General features: G+C 54.8%; 1 protein-coding gene and 1 long non-coding RNA gene across 2 annotated transcripts in view; both read right to left on the bottom strand.

The window, feature by feature from the left end:
• LOC105304371 overlaps nt 1-4,078 on the bottom strand; it is a 6,002-nt gene extending 1,924 nt beyond the window's left edge. The window contains exons 1-2 of the long non-coding RNA XR_896985.2: nt 2,963-4,078; nt 317-2,841 (exon numbers count right to left, since the gene is read on the bottom strand). This is a non-coding gene — a long non-coding RNA (uncharacterized LOC105304371). The remainder of the gene's footprint in view (nt 1-316; nt 2,842-2,962) is intronic.
• The window catches only part of ERICH1 (glutamate rich 1), a 27,057-nt gene extending 16,249 nt beyond the window's left edge, over nt 1-10,808 (bottom strand). Inside the window, exons 1-2 of the mRNA XM_023522321.1 lie at nt 10,601-10,808; nt 4,085-4,237 (exon numbers count right to left, since the gene is read on the bottom strand). Of these exons, the coding sequence (XP_023378089.1) occupies nt 4,085-4,237; nt 10,601-10,808 (361 nt within the window). The remainder of the gene's footprint in view (nt 1-4,084; nt 4,238-10,600) is intronic.
• Between the last annotated feature and the right edge of the window lie 452 nt (nt 10,809-11,260).

Here is an 11,260-nt window from a genome sequence, read left to right as displayed (position 1 = left end):
CACTCGGGGGGCACACGGGCCAGCTGGCGCCATTTAACAGGACCACTGCTGTTTATTCAGACACACGTATGCTACTCCTGTCTTCGCTCTCATTTAACGAATCCAGTAGCAAACCCTGCACACTGCCTCTCGCCTTGTCACTTCATGATACATCTGGATATTCCTCCAGGGATTTCTGAAGGGCACCCCTCAATCCGGCAGACAAATGCAGCCTTCTAAGGGGCGAACGCACCTGACTTCATTTAGCCAGCGTCCTACTAACGGAAATTCAGACTTGCAGATCTCTTTTATTCTGGATGAGGCTGTAATGAATGACCTTGAACACACCCCTTCCTGCACAGGTAACTTCAGCTACAGGTGAGTTGCTACAGGTGTGATCCTGAGTCCCACAGGCACACTCCTAATCTGGATGGGTGTCCTCAGACGCCGTTCATAAGACCATATGGAGTTACACTCCACACGGCTGTGCCTGGGTGCTTGCCCACCATTCTCGACAGTGTCAACAAATTTTCGATCTCTGACAATCCGCCACGTGAACAATGTGACCCCTCGTCTGTGCTTCTTTTGCTATGGACAGATCCAACACATTTTTTTTATGCTGACAGAGCCACCGTGCAATTTTTCTGCAAAATGCCTGTGACTCTCCTGTACCAATTTCTCTTACAAGTTATGTCATTTTCTTATTAGCATATGAGCTCTTTACATATGAAGGAAACGAACCCTTGTCAGCACCAAAGAGTTGTCATATCTTTTTCAGTTTACTGTTTGCATTTTGACTTTGCTAGTTGTATTTTTTTTTTGCCATGCAGAATTTTCTGATTTATAAAGTATAATTATCAATCTTTTATTTTACACCTCTGGGTTATGTATGAAACTCTAAAGGGGAAAAGCTCCCCAGTTTCTTCTAATACCTTATGGTTTCAATATTTTAGACTTAAATTCTGACTCCTCTTGAATCCAGCTTGAGGAAAGTGTGGCTCCGATTTATTTTTTCCCAGGTGCCCCCTATTTAGGACGTTGCCCACAACTGCTGATCCGTTCCTTGGCTGCAGGGACAAGTCCAGACTGGTGACGGCCAGCAGAACTTGTTATCGCCAAGAAAATGTCCTCTACCTGTGCGCCCCGCCCACTGGCCATGGGCCTCCAGCCTGCTGAACTGAGTTTTCAATTGTAATTTTATGTTTTAAATCTAAATGGCCACGTGTGGATTGTGGCTGCAGATCAACAACCGACTGGCTGAAAGATGTCACCCCGTGTCACTGCCTCCCGCGGCCGGAGCAAGTCAGCTGCTCTGCGGCCAGCCCAGTGCAGGCCGCCTGACCTCTCCGCCGCTTCCGACCCGGTGTTCCAGTGCGGGTTCGCTTTCATTTATCCTGCTGGCCACTCAGAGTACACTTCCGTCTGAGAACTCTCTTCCGGTAAGTTGTCACACGCTCTGTCTCAGATTTCAAGAGGATGGAAGTTCAATGCAGTTCACCACGGACGCGCCTGCGCACGCTGCTCACCACGCCAGGCGGTGCTCATGTCACTTGGCTTGGCACAACGCGGACACAGATGAGAAGGCGAGCGGACACAATCTGCGGGTCCTGGGTACCTCACTGCAGCTGGGGGGCCCAGCCCCAGCGCGCGGCCCCTCTGCGCAGGTGCATGGCGCCGCCGCCCTTCCGCCCACAGGCTGAGCGCCCCGGGCCACGCACTCTGTGTTCCATTTGTCTGTGCCCAAATCCGTTTTTCTTAAGAGAAATTATGCCATTTTTGATGTCCTGCATATGCTTTTGCTTGGGAGATAGAAGTTTCTCACCAGTGGCCCGGCCAGCGGGCCTTCAGGCCTCACCTCTCTCCACCTGCAGGTAAAGTCGGCGTGGGTCTCACCCCCCAGCGCGCCATCAGGAGCGCCTGTCTGCCCACTGCTGCCCGCCGGTCTGCCCAGGACCAGCGGCCACCCTGACGCCGCCCGAGCGAGCCCGGAGGCAGACCCCAACCTCCCGCCCCAGCCCGGCCAGAGAGTCCTCACTGGGACCGGCCTGCCCTTGCTCCCCGCAGTCTGCCTGTCCCCAGTGAGTGCCCCGTCTAATGAGGCTTCTGTGACCCCACGGCTGAGTCAGCTCCGGCCCCTTCTCAGCGGCTGCGGCCGGCTGAACGGGCCCCATGCCCGGCATCTGAAGCCAGGGCCCAGGAGGCTGCACTAGAGCGGGGCCAGACGTGATCCGTGTCCTTGGCAGGAGAGACCACCACAGCCCTGTCTGCCGTGTGCGGGGGCGCGTCTGGGCGCAGAACGCCGTCCCTGGCCTGGGCCTCCCTCCACCCGGGGTCAGCATCTGCGTTCCCACCCACGTCACAGTCACCCAGCTGCCTGAGGAGGGAGACTGCGTCTGCGCTCCCCTGTGCAGACATCCTCTCGTATTCTGTAGTTATTTATTCACACGCTTGTGTCCCCAAGGAGGATGTGAGCCCCATGGTGGCAGGAGGTTCAGTTTCACCACTGTCATCAGCAATCGGCTGCCATCTGACATGCTCATGGATAAGAGGCTTCTAGATGCTGACCCCTGGTGACTCTGCAGCTCTGGTTCAAACGTCTCACAGAGGAACTGCCCATCGTGTCACGGAGGGACTGTCCATCGTGTGTCACGGAGGGACTGTCCATCGTGTGTCACGGAGGAACTGTCCATTGTGCAGAGGATCCAGCAACGAGCTGTTCATCTTCTGGGAAACAAGCCCGAAGTCTGTAGAGACTAGTTTTTGACGGAGAAGTGTCTTCCCCACACAAAGCTCCCGCTGCCTCATCATCCGCCCGCCTTCCCGGTGGTCGAGTCAGAACAGGGAAGAAGATGCACATAGACCCTAAAAACAAAATTTCTCAAAGGATTAAGAATGTTGGTTCAGTACAATTTTGAGAAAAACAGGAAATCACAGGGGACGTGCGGAACGGCACGTCCGCTGTGCTGACGCGAACGGCACCCACCTTCATAGTGGGCAAGACGGGTGTCAGCTTGGCCAGCTCGGGCCCCGTAACGAAGCGGCACATTCTGGGGCTTCAACGACAGATACCGTCTCCCAGTCCTGGAGGCCGGAGTCCGAGATCCAGGTGTAGGCCGGCTGGGTCCTCCCGAGCCTCTCCTGGGCAGACACTGTCCTCACCTGGTCGTCCCTCTGTGCGTGTCTGTGTCCTCATCGCCTCTTCATGCTGGATCAGGGCCCAGCCTAATGGCCTCGTTCCACCTTAATTGCCTCTTTAAGCCCCATCTCGACCTAGTCACAGTCTGAGGTGCTGGCGGTGAGGACTTCAGTGTCCACTGCCTTCCAGGTCAGACAGGCTTTGTGGGCTCGCCTGGAAATGTTGTGGCCGAGACCGGCGCTGCCCCTGTGTGGCCGTGTGCTGAGTCAGTGGGGCTGGGACTGGTGGGCCTCCTGGGTCTACCTGTCCGGATCCCGTCAGGATACGTGAACACGAGGGGACTAACCTGTCTCTTTTCTCAAGGTGACTCAGTTGGGCCAGCAGGAGAGAGACCAGCTCAGGAACAGAATCGCATGGAACACGTGCCAGAGAGGGACCACAGAGAGATGGAAATGGTCCCGAGAAAGGGTGCCCGGGACTCTGAGCACCTGTGTATCCACCTGGGACTCGAGGGCCCCCCGCTGCTGCTGAGCTTACGTGGCCTCCCCTGTGTCTCCCAGGGGAGGCCCTCACTAGGCTGAGCTGCTGGGGTACTAGAGTGCGTGAGCTTCCCCTGCAGGCCACTCGAGGGCCTCAGCTGAGGACGACACACCAGGGAGGCCAAAGTGGGAGACACGTCAGGAGCCCGTCCTGGCGGACGCAGCTAAACGGGCCAGTGAGCAGGACAGAGTGACAGCAGCCAAGGGGGAGGCCTCGCCTGCGGCCCAGAGTGCACGAATGGGCAGCAGCGCCCCGACCCGGCCTCTGGCTAGGGGGTTCCCGACCAGCTCCCACCCTGCTTCAGTGTGCGTCCGCTCACCGGGCACGTGCAGAACGGGACCTGGCAGGAGCCGCCGCCAGCAGCAGCGAGGCTCAGAGCCCGGGCTCTCCGGGCGAGCAGACGGTGCTGTGCTGCCTCCCGCCCCTTACCTGTTGGTGGGGGGCTGCACCCGCAACGCTCTGCCTCAGCTGCCGCCTTCTCGCCCTCGGGGGGGTTCTCGGAGGCCGGCGTCGAGGGCGCCCTCGTTTCCTGGCCACGTGGAACACGAGGGAAAAGTCTCTGCAGCACTTTCTCAGCGAACACTGAAAGGCAAGCAGCTGTCAGGGGGAGGAGGAGGGGAGCAGCGGGGAGGGGAGCAGTGGGGAGGGGAGCAGCGGGGAGGGGAGCAGCGGGGAGGGGACCGGGAGCGGGGAGGGGCACTCACAGCAGCTTTACTTAAACTGCACATATGGTTCACTTAAAACAAAGACCTTCTGATATTACCTCCTGCGAACGAAGTGACTCGCCCGAGGGCTCCCCCCGCCCCATGCCACCCCCCACGGGACCTCCTGGCCGCCTGGAGCTGACTGCCTCCTGGAGACCCATGGCCATGCTGGGGCTGCCACCTGGTGAGTGCAGGGGTGGAGCCAGCCCTGGAGGGGGCGGGCCTGCGTCTGGTGACAGAGACTCCTGGGTGTCTGCATTTGGGCCACACCTGCTCCGCCCTTCCCTAACGCCCTCCTCTCTGGTTGAAGTCCGTAAGGCACAGGCTGTGAGCCTGTTTCAGAACTGGGGCTGGGGCCCTGGGTCCCGAGGGCGCTGGGGCCAGGACGGGTCCATGTGCAGTTCAGAAGACGAGGCCCCGTGTGGCCGGGCAGACCAAGCGGGCGTGATAGGACCGGCTGGCAGTGGAGGTGGCCAGCTGGGAGCACAGCACAGACGGTGCAGCCGCCTCCACCTGTGCTCCCCGCACGGGGCCCACACTGACGCCTGCCATCAGGGGACCAGCCCTCCTCTCCAGCAGGGCTCTCATGAGGCGTGCAGACTTGCCACTCTGGTTCTCAGGTGGCGCTCTGCTGTCGCTGGAGGCTGAACGCCGTCCTAACGAATCGGTATTTCCGGGCAGATGGGAGTGGGATGAGGAACAGGTACGACTCTCCACACGGCATCGCACAGAAGGTGAGGGGGAGACGCAATGCGCCCATTTCAGCCTCGTTACTCAGAAACACGGCCAGAAGGCGCCGCCGTGGAGTGAGCAAGTCCCGCGGTGGGCAGCCAGGGCTGGGGCACGAGACGCCACCGAGACGCCACCGAGGGCAACGCGGACAGGTACCAATCCAGGTACCAATCGAGAGATTAAGTCTCCTTGTTGCGGAATTAAGTTATGTTTACATAGCTTTCAGAGAAGACTGCCTAAACTTACCATTTCAATTTGAAGACACAAGCCAAATAAAAACAAATTTTCAGTAAAGTGTTCTTTGGAAATCAGACACCTAGGAAGAACTGTAAATATGTAAACCTTGAAAGGAAACAGCTTGATTGCTGGTGGTGAAGCTATTCACTTCTAAAACCCTCCACGCAGTTACTTGATTTAAAATCTAACAGGTACGAATAAGGAAGGTTTGCTCTGCCCAGGGGCGTGGTGACAAGCCCTGACACACCCTGGGGGAGGGGCGCCGCTCCCTCCAGTTCAGTCACAGCCCAGAGTCTCTTGATCAGGGAAACTGGGAGTGCAGCCATCTGAAAAGTCTCTGACGGAAAAGGGAAATAGGATCTTTTTCTTCTATCACTTTCCGCTCTGAAAAAAGCAAAGGAAGATGAAAAATATTCGGCAGAAAACAAGCGCCTTGTGACCTTGGAGGCCACTGACTGAGTTACCCCAGGAAGTCACGTTCTTTCCTGTAGAAAGTCCACTTGGACGGCACAGGAAGATGCGCTCCACTCGATATCTGTGTATGTGACACACTTTATTTAAAATTGGGGTAAACTACGCATTTCTGTGTACTAAAGATGCACTGCACTTCTAGAGAGCTTTCTGGTAAAGGACGAGACTGGAAACGAAGTCCGTTCACTTGTGATTCTGTAGCCAAATATTTCAAAGCTTTTCTTCCCATCCCTATGAGCATGGGTCTCAGAGGACAAAAAAACACGTGCAGAACTGCTGTGGGGTCATGGGGAGTGAAACGAGCTCCAAACTGTATCGCAAGGGGCGGTGTCAGCGGAGCAGCGAGACCCAGCTGACCCACGCTCACAGGGAGTATGTGACGACAAAAGGCTGCAGACGCTAATGAATAACTTCCACACGTGACTTCTTGGTACTTCATTTTGAGAGAAAAACACGTAGAAGAAATAGGCTTACCACACTCCTTTTTAGAATTCTCAATTAACAGACTTACGAATGGAAAAGTGATATTATCTAGAATTTGAAATAGGACTTGGCTTTTTGAAACCATATTTAAAGAAAAAACTGCTACTTAAAATAAGACCAGAAACAAACATTAACAGAAAGTTTTACCACCGCCAACTGTATGGTGTCCCCTCCTCAGCTCAGCCTGGAAAATCGGAGGATCTTCCCAGACCTGCATGGAACCACGCACACAGCACACACACACGTACACGGGCGCGCACACGCACACACCCCCAACCGCTCGTGGTTTTAAAGGTGACAGGGATGTGCCTGTCTCGGTCAGCGCTGGCCCAGTGCCTCCTTTCTGCACCCGGACATCTGTGCATCTCGTTTTAGCAGCCACTTCAAATTCAAATTTTCTGAGGGTTACTGTATTTTTTAGAATCTGATATTTTGAATTTTCTCTTTTCCCGCCCTGAGCATCTGCCTGCCTATCCATAGTTTTCTCAAAAACGATATTCAATATATATTTTTACATTTTATCACTTTAATGAGACACAGTATTTAACCTTCATCTATAATGTAAGAATAAAAGAATGATGGACGATATCACCACACCACTTCATGAGAAAGAAGTTTAGGGTAGTACGCTAATTCAGTAAATGACAGTTTCGTAATAGAATTATAAATGGAAAAATAATTAGTTAAGGTTTAAGCAAGAGTTGGCCAACTTCCCAAAATATTAATTAAAGAAAATTAGTACTCAGATGGGACATCACTAGAATTCTACGCCATGACCACCGGATGTGGTGGCCCTATCTAAAGAGCAGTTATACACCAAACGGTCATTTTTCTCCCCAAATTGTAACACTTAAAGAAAAAGTATTCTGAACTCTGTCCAGAATGTTCCCTTGTAGGGTTTTGTAGCAGCACTTACTGTACCATTCACACATACACACAGAGACACACACACATGCACGAGCACAGAGAGACACACTCACAGACACAAATGGAGAGCCTGTCCCACCACCTCCGCTTCGGGGATGCAGAGGGTACCACAGCAAGGGCTGTGCACACGAGCGCCTCACTGTCAGAGGACAGGGCTCAGCCCGCTGGAGCCGAGGCCTGGGGCCAGGCCCGAGCTCATCCGAGGGCCTTGGAGGGCCAGGCGGCTCAGCTGCCCGTAATCCTTACTGCCACACACGCCTGGCTCCCAGGACGGGGCACCCAGAAGACCTAGCCTGGTTGTCCGGCGGGAAGGGGGCACTGCAGGAGCAAGTTACTCAAAAGCGGCCGGACACTCGGCCTATGGCACGCACTCCCTTCACCGAGCAGCTAAAGGGCCACAGTTACATGTCAGAGTCTCACCTAATGTCCCCAAGTAGGAAGGAAGCCACGGCACTACCCCTCAGAATAGGGGCTCTTCACGGGGGTCCCTTTGGTCCCTTCCCCAAGTAGGAAGGAAGCCACGGCGCTACCCCTCAGAATAGGGGCTCTTTACGGGGGTCCCTCAGGGCTGCCTCTGTCACAGAGGCTCACAGAGGCTCACCCAAGTCTGGCCCAAGAGACAGCCTCCAGAACTGGTGATAGTGTCCCAGTGTGAAATAGAGTGCATTTGAAAAAAAATTTACTTCTTACTCAAGGAGTGTTGCCACAAAACACGCTCCCTGTTAACCCTGAAGTTTTGCTACAAGTTGTCACGGGGCAGCTGGCCACGTCACCTGGCACAGGCAGTCACTTTCAGACTGACTGCCGACCCCTGAGTTCACGCTTCCTTGGTCTGGGCCAGAGCTGAGCTTGTCTGTGGGTTTTAAAATGCAATCGGCATGGCTCTGGAGATGCAATCGGGCCTCCAGCCCAAGGGACCGGCCTGGACCGCCGCGCAGCACCCCAGTGCCACAGAAAGCTCCAGTCAGCTCGGGAGACACCCAATTAACACCTGCTGCATGGGTGAGTGCCAAGCCGGAGGTCTCCATGTGGCCTACCTCATGCGAGCGATGCCACACTCACGTCCCCTCCACAGATGCACAGATGGCCCCCCAGTGCCCTCCTGCCACTCTGCGACCTGACGCTCCTGCAGAGCAGCTAGACTGTGAGGACGAGGGATGCCAGGGCACATCGGCACCACGCCACTGTTCTGTCTACCTGTCACACAGTGCCGATTGTGCCACTCAACACAAGGCACACAGTGAAAACTGAGGACAGGGGACACTCTGGTTTCACGCTTCAACAACTTCTAAGTGCTTGGAAGCTTGTCCGACTGCAACCTCCCTGGAGCCTTGCCCAGCATGGGGGCCCTTCGCTGGCCTCGTTAAGAGATGTGTGACACTAGCATTTTGTCATCAACCCACCCTTCCAAACACAATGTTCTGAAATGACTTAACTTTACTTGACTATTTTGTCCCATTTCGAACAGAAAAAGGAGGCTGATTTCAGGAAGGATGTCTCCTGACCGGTGAAAACAATGAAAAGGTTTCATTCGTCGTAATTCAGTTAACTGAGAGGCTCTACGAAGTAGACTGGTGTATTACAGATGACGTAGTAATTCCTCGCCCAGGGAGGAACATTTAATGTCAGGCTTAGAAGGGTCAGGAACAGGACAGAGCAAGAGAAAGAATGTGCTGTAAAGCAAGGACAAGCCTGGGGTGAAGAGACGGGATCCCCCAGACAAAACGCAGGGAAGCAGAAGGGGGCTGGCCCGTCACACGGAGACCTCTGTGACAGCCCCCACAGTCAGGCCTGCCCCGAGACCCTCAGCATTTAATTGTCAAGCCTGCCGATCCTACACACAGTGGGGATATAAAAATGTAGTTTGGGTTCTCACTAAAATCCCTCCATGTGCTTTCGGGGGTGTGATGGTGGAACGTGAGGACCCGCGCAATGCCTGCCGTTTACAGAGCCGACGGTGAAAGGCGTAACTGGGCGCCACCTGCAGCAAGGTCACACAAGCACGGTTTTCTGAAAAGGGGGCAACAGAGAGGAGGCGACACTTACTCTTCCCCACAGTCTGCCTTGTGACAAATTAGCTTCTTTTTCTTATTTTAAGCAATTGCTTATTAACTATAGTTGCCACTTGGCCTGTAATTTCAAAGGGCAAAACCACAATCATCTGTTTTAAATGTAAAGGGGGAAAAACTCATGCTCCAAACTAATCCGAGTGATATGAGAGACACACTTGAAACCTCTTTTACCTGAAACCATAACAATCCTAGAAAACACAGGCGGTAAGCTCCTTGACATCAGTCTTGACAATAATTTTTTGGATATGACACCCCAAGGCATGGGCAACAAAAGCAAAAATAAACAAGTGGGAGCACATCATACTAAAAAGCTTCTGCACAGCGAAGGAAACCACCAACAAAATGAAAAGGCAGCCTACTGGATGAGAGAAAATACTTGTAAATCATATATCTGATAAGCGAAGGGTTAATATGCAAAATATATAAAGGACTTATATAACCCAATAGAAAAAAAAATCAAACATTCTGCCAAATGAAAAAAGTCAGAGGAAGAGAAACACCGTGTGATCTAACTCATGTGTGGAATCTGAAAACAAAACATCCCCAGAACAAACTCATGGACGCAGGGAACAGACTAGTGTTTGCCAGAGGCAGTAGGAGGGGGTGGGAGAAAGGGGTGAAGGTGGTGAAAAGGTACAAACACCAGTTAAAAAATAAGTATGTCCTGGGGATGTGATGGACAGCGTGGCAAAGACAGTGAACATGCTGCTGTGTGATTCGAAGGTGCTGAGGGACTAGGTCTTTGTAGTTCACGTCACTGTATGAGGCGTGGATGCTAACCACGCTTACGAGGGTGGTCAATGTGCAGTCAGCACATACACACACATGTGTGAAGTCACTGTGCTGCACACCTTAAACTTACATGGTGTTGTATGTCGTTTACATCTCAATGAAGCTGGGAAAAAATTAAGCTTCCCTGTTTTCATTTTAATGTTCGTGATTACGGGGTCACGTGACGAGAAGCTACAGTTTGTTGGGCTTTATTCGATATAGGGGCTCCCTGTATTTCTGGCATTCAGTTTAAAGGCAGCGCCGGCAGCACCGCGTTAACCCTGCTCGGAGTTAGATAGAGATACTGCTATCATCGACTAAACAACAGTGTGTGCCACGATTTGCACGCACGGCAGGTAAATCGTATCATCTCCATTTTACAGACTGAGGCTCAGCCAGGATGCTGCCTCAGGTGTGGAGAGCGAGTCACCACGCGCGGGGGGGGTCCCCGCGATCGGAGCATCTGCAAGCCCGCGTTGACGCGGGGGTCCCACAGGCCCTGGGCCCCGCCCGGCACCCCGGCTCCCCGCAGCCCCCAGGTCGCCTACCGTGCCTCCGGGCCTCCGCCATGCGGGTCTCGCGACCCCCGACCTCCGCCGGCCCGCGTTTCCCGCGCCGCTTCCGGATCCGCCCCCGCAGGCGTGCCCAATCCGGATCCAGGGTCTCGGCCTCTGGGTGCCAATCAGCCGCGCCCGGCTCGGATTGGCTTTTACGGGAGTCGTGGGCGTGGCCTCCGGGCGCGTTTGCTCCGCGCATGCTCAGAGGAAAGTAACTGACTCCCGGGTGCGCCGGGACCCGGGCGGAGGGGTCAGCGGGAGGGGTCAGCGCGGGGGGGGTTGGGGGTTGGGGGTTGCCGGTCATGGGGAAAGGAGGTCAGCGGGAGGACGTCTTGGGGAGAGGGTCATGGGGGTTAGGAGGAGGAGGGGTCAGCGGGGCGGGGTTGTGCCCCTGATGTCCGCCCACGGTGTGGGCGCCCTTGGTCCCAGCGCCACGCATCACAGAGGAGCGCGGGGTGGGAACGGTGGGAGCGGGGTCTGCTTGGCACCCACCCGCGCCAGGCAGCCAAAAGTACCTCAGAGGTTGGGGCGAAGGGGGAAAGGAGACTGGGAGAAAGAGCCGGGGGACGGACCTCGGGAGACGGCGCCCTTGTCCCTCTGACCCGGCGTCCTGCCTGTACGGAGGCCCTTCTTCCCGAGGTCCACCTACGC

The sequence above is a fragment of the Pteropus vampyrus genome, unplaced genomic scaffold (genome assembly GCF_000151845.1).
Source record: "Pteropus vampyrus isolate Shadow unplaced genomic scaffold, Pvam_2.0 Scaffold338, whole genome shotgun sequence".
Taxonomy (NCBI): domain Eukaryota; kingdom Metazoa; phylum Chordata; class Mammalia; order Chiroptera; family Pteropodidae; genus Pteropus; species Pteropus vampyrus.
Note: the sequence above shows the minus strand (reverse complement) of the source record. Positions and strands in the feature narration are given on the sequence as shown.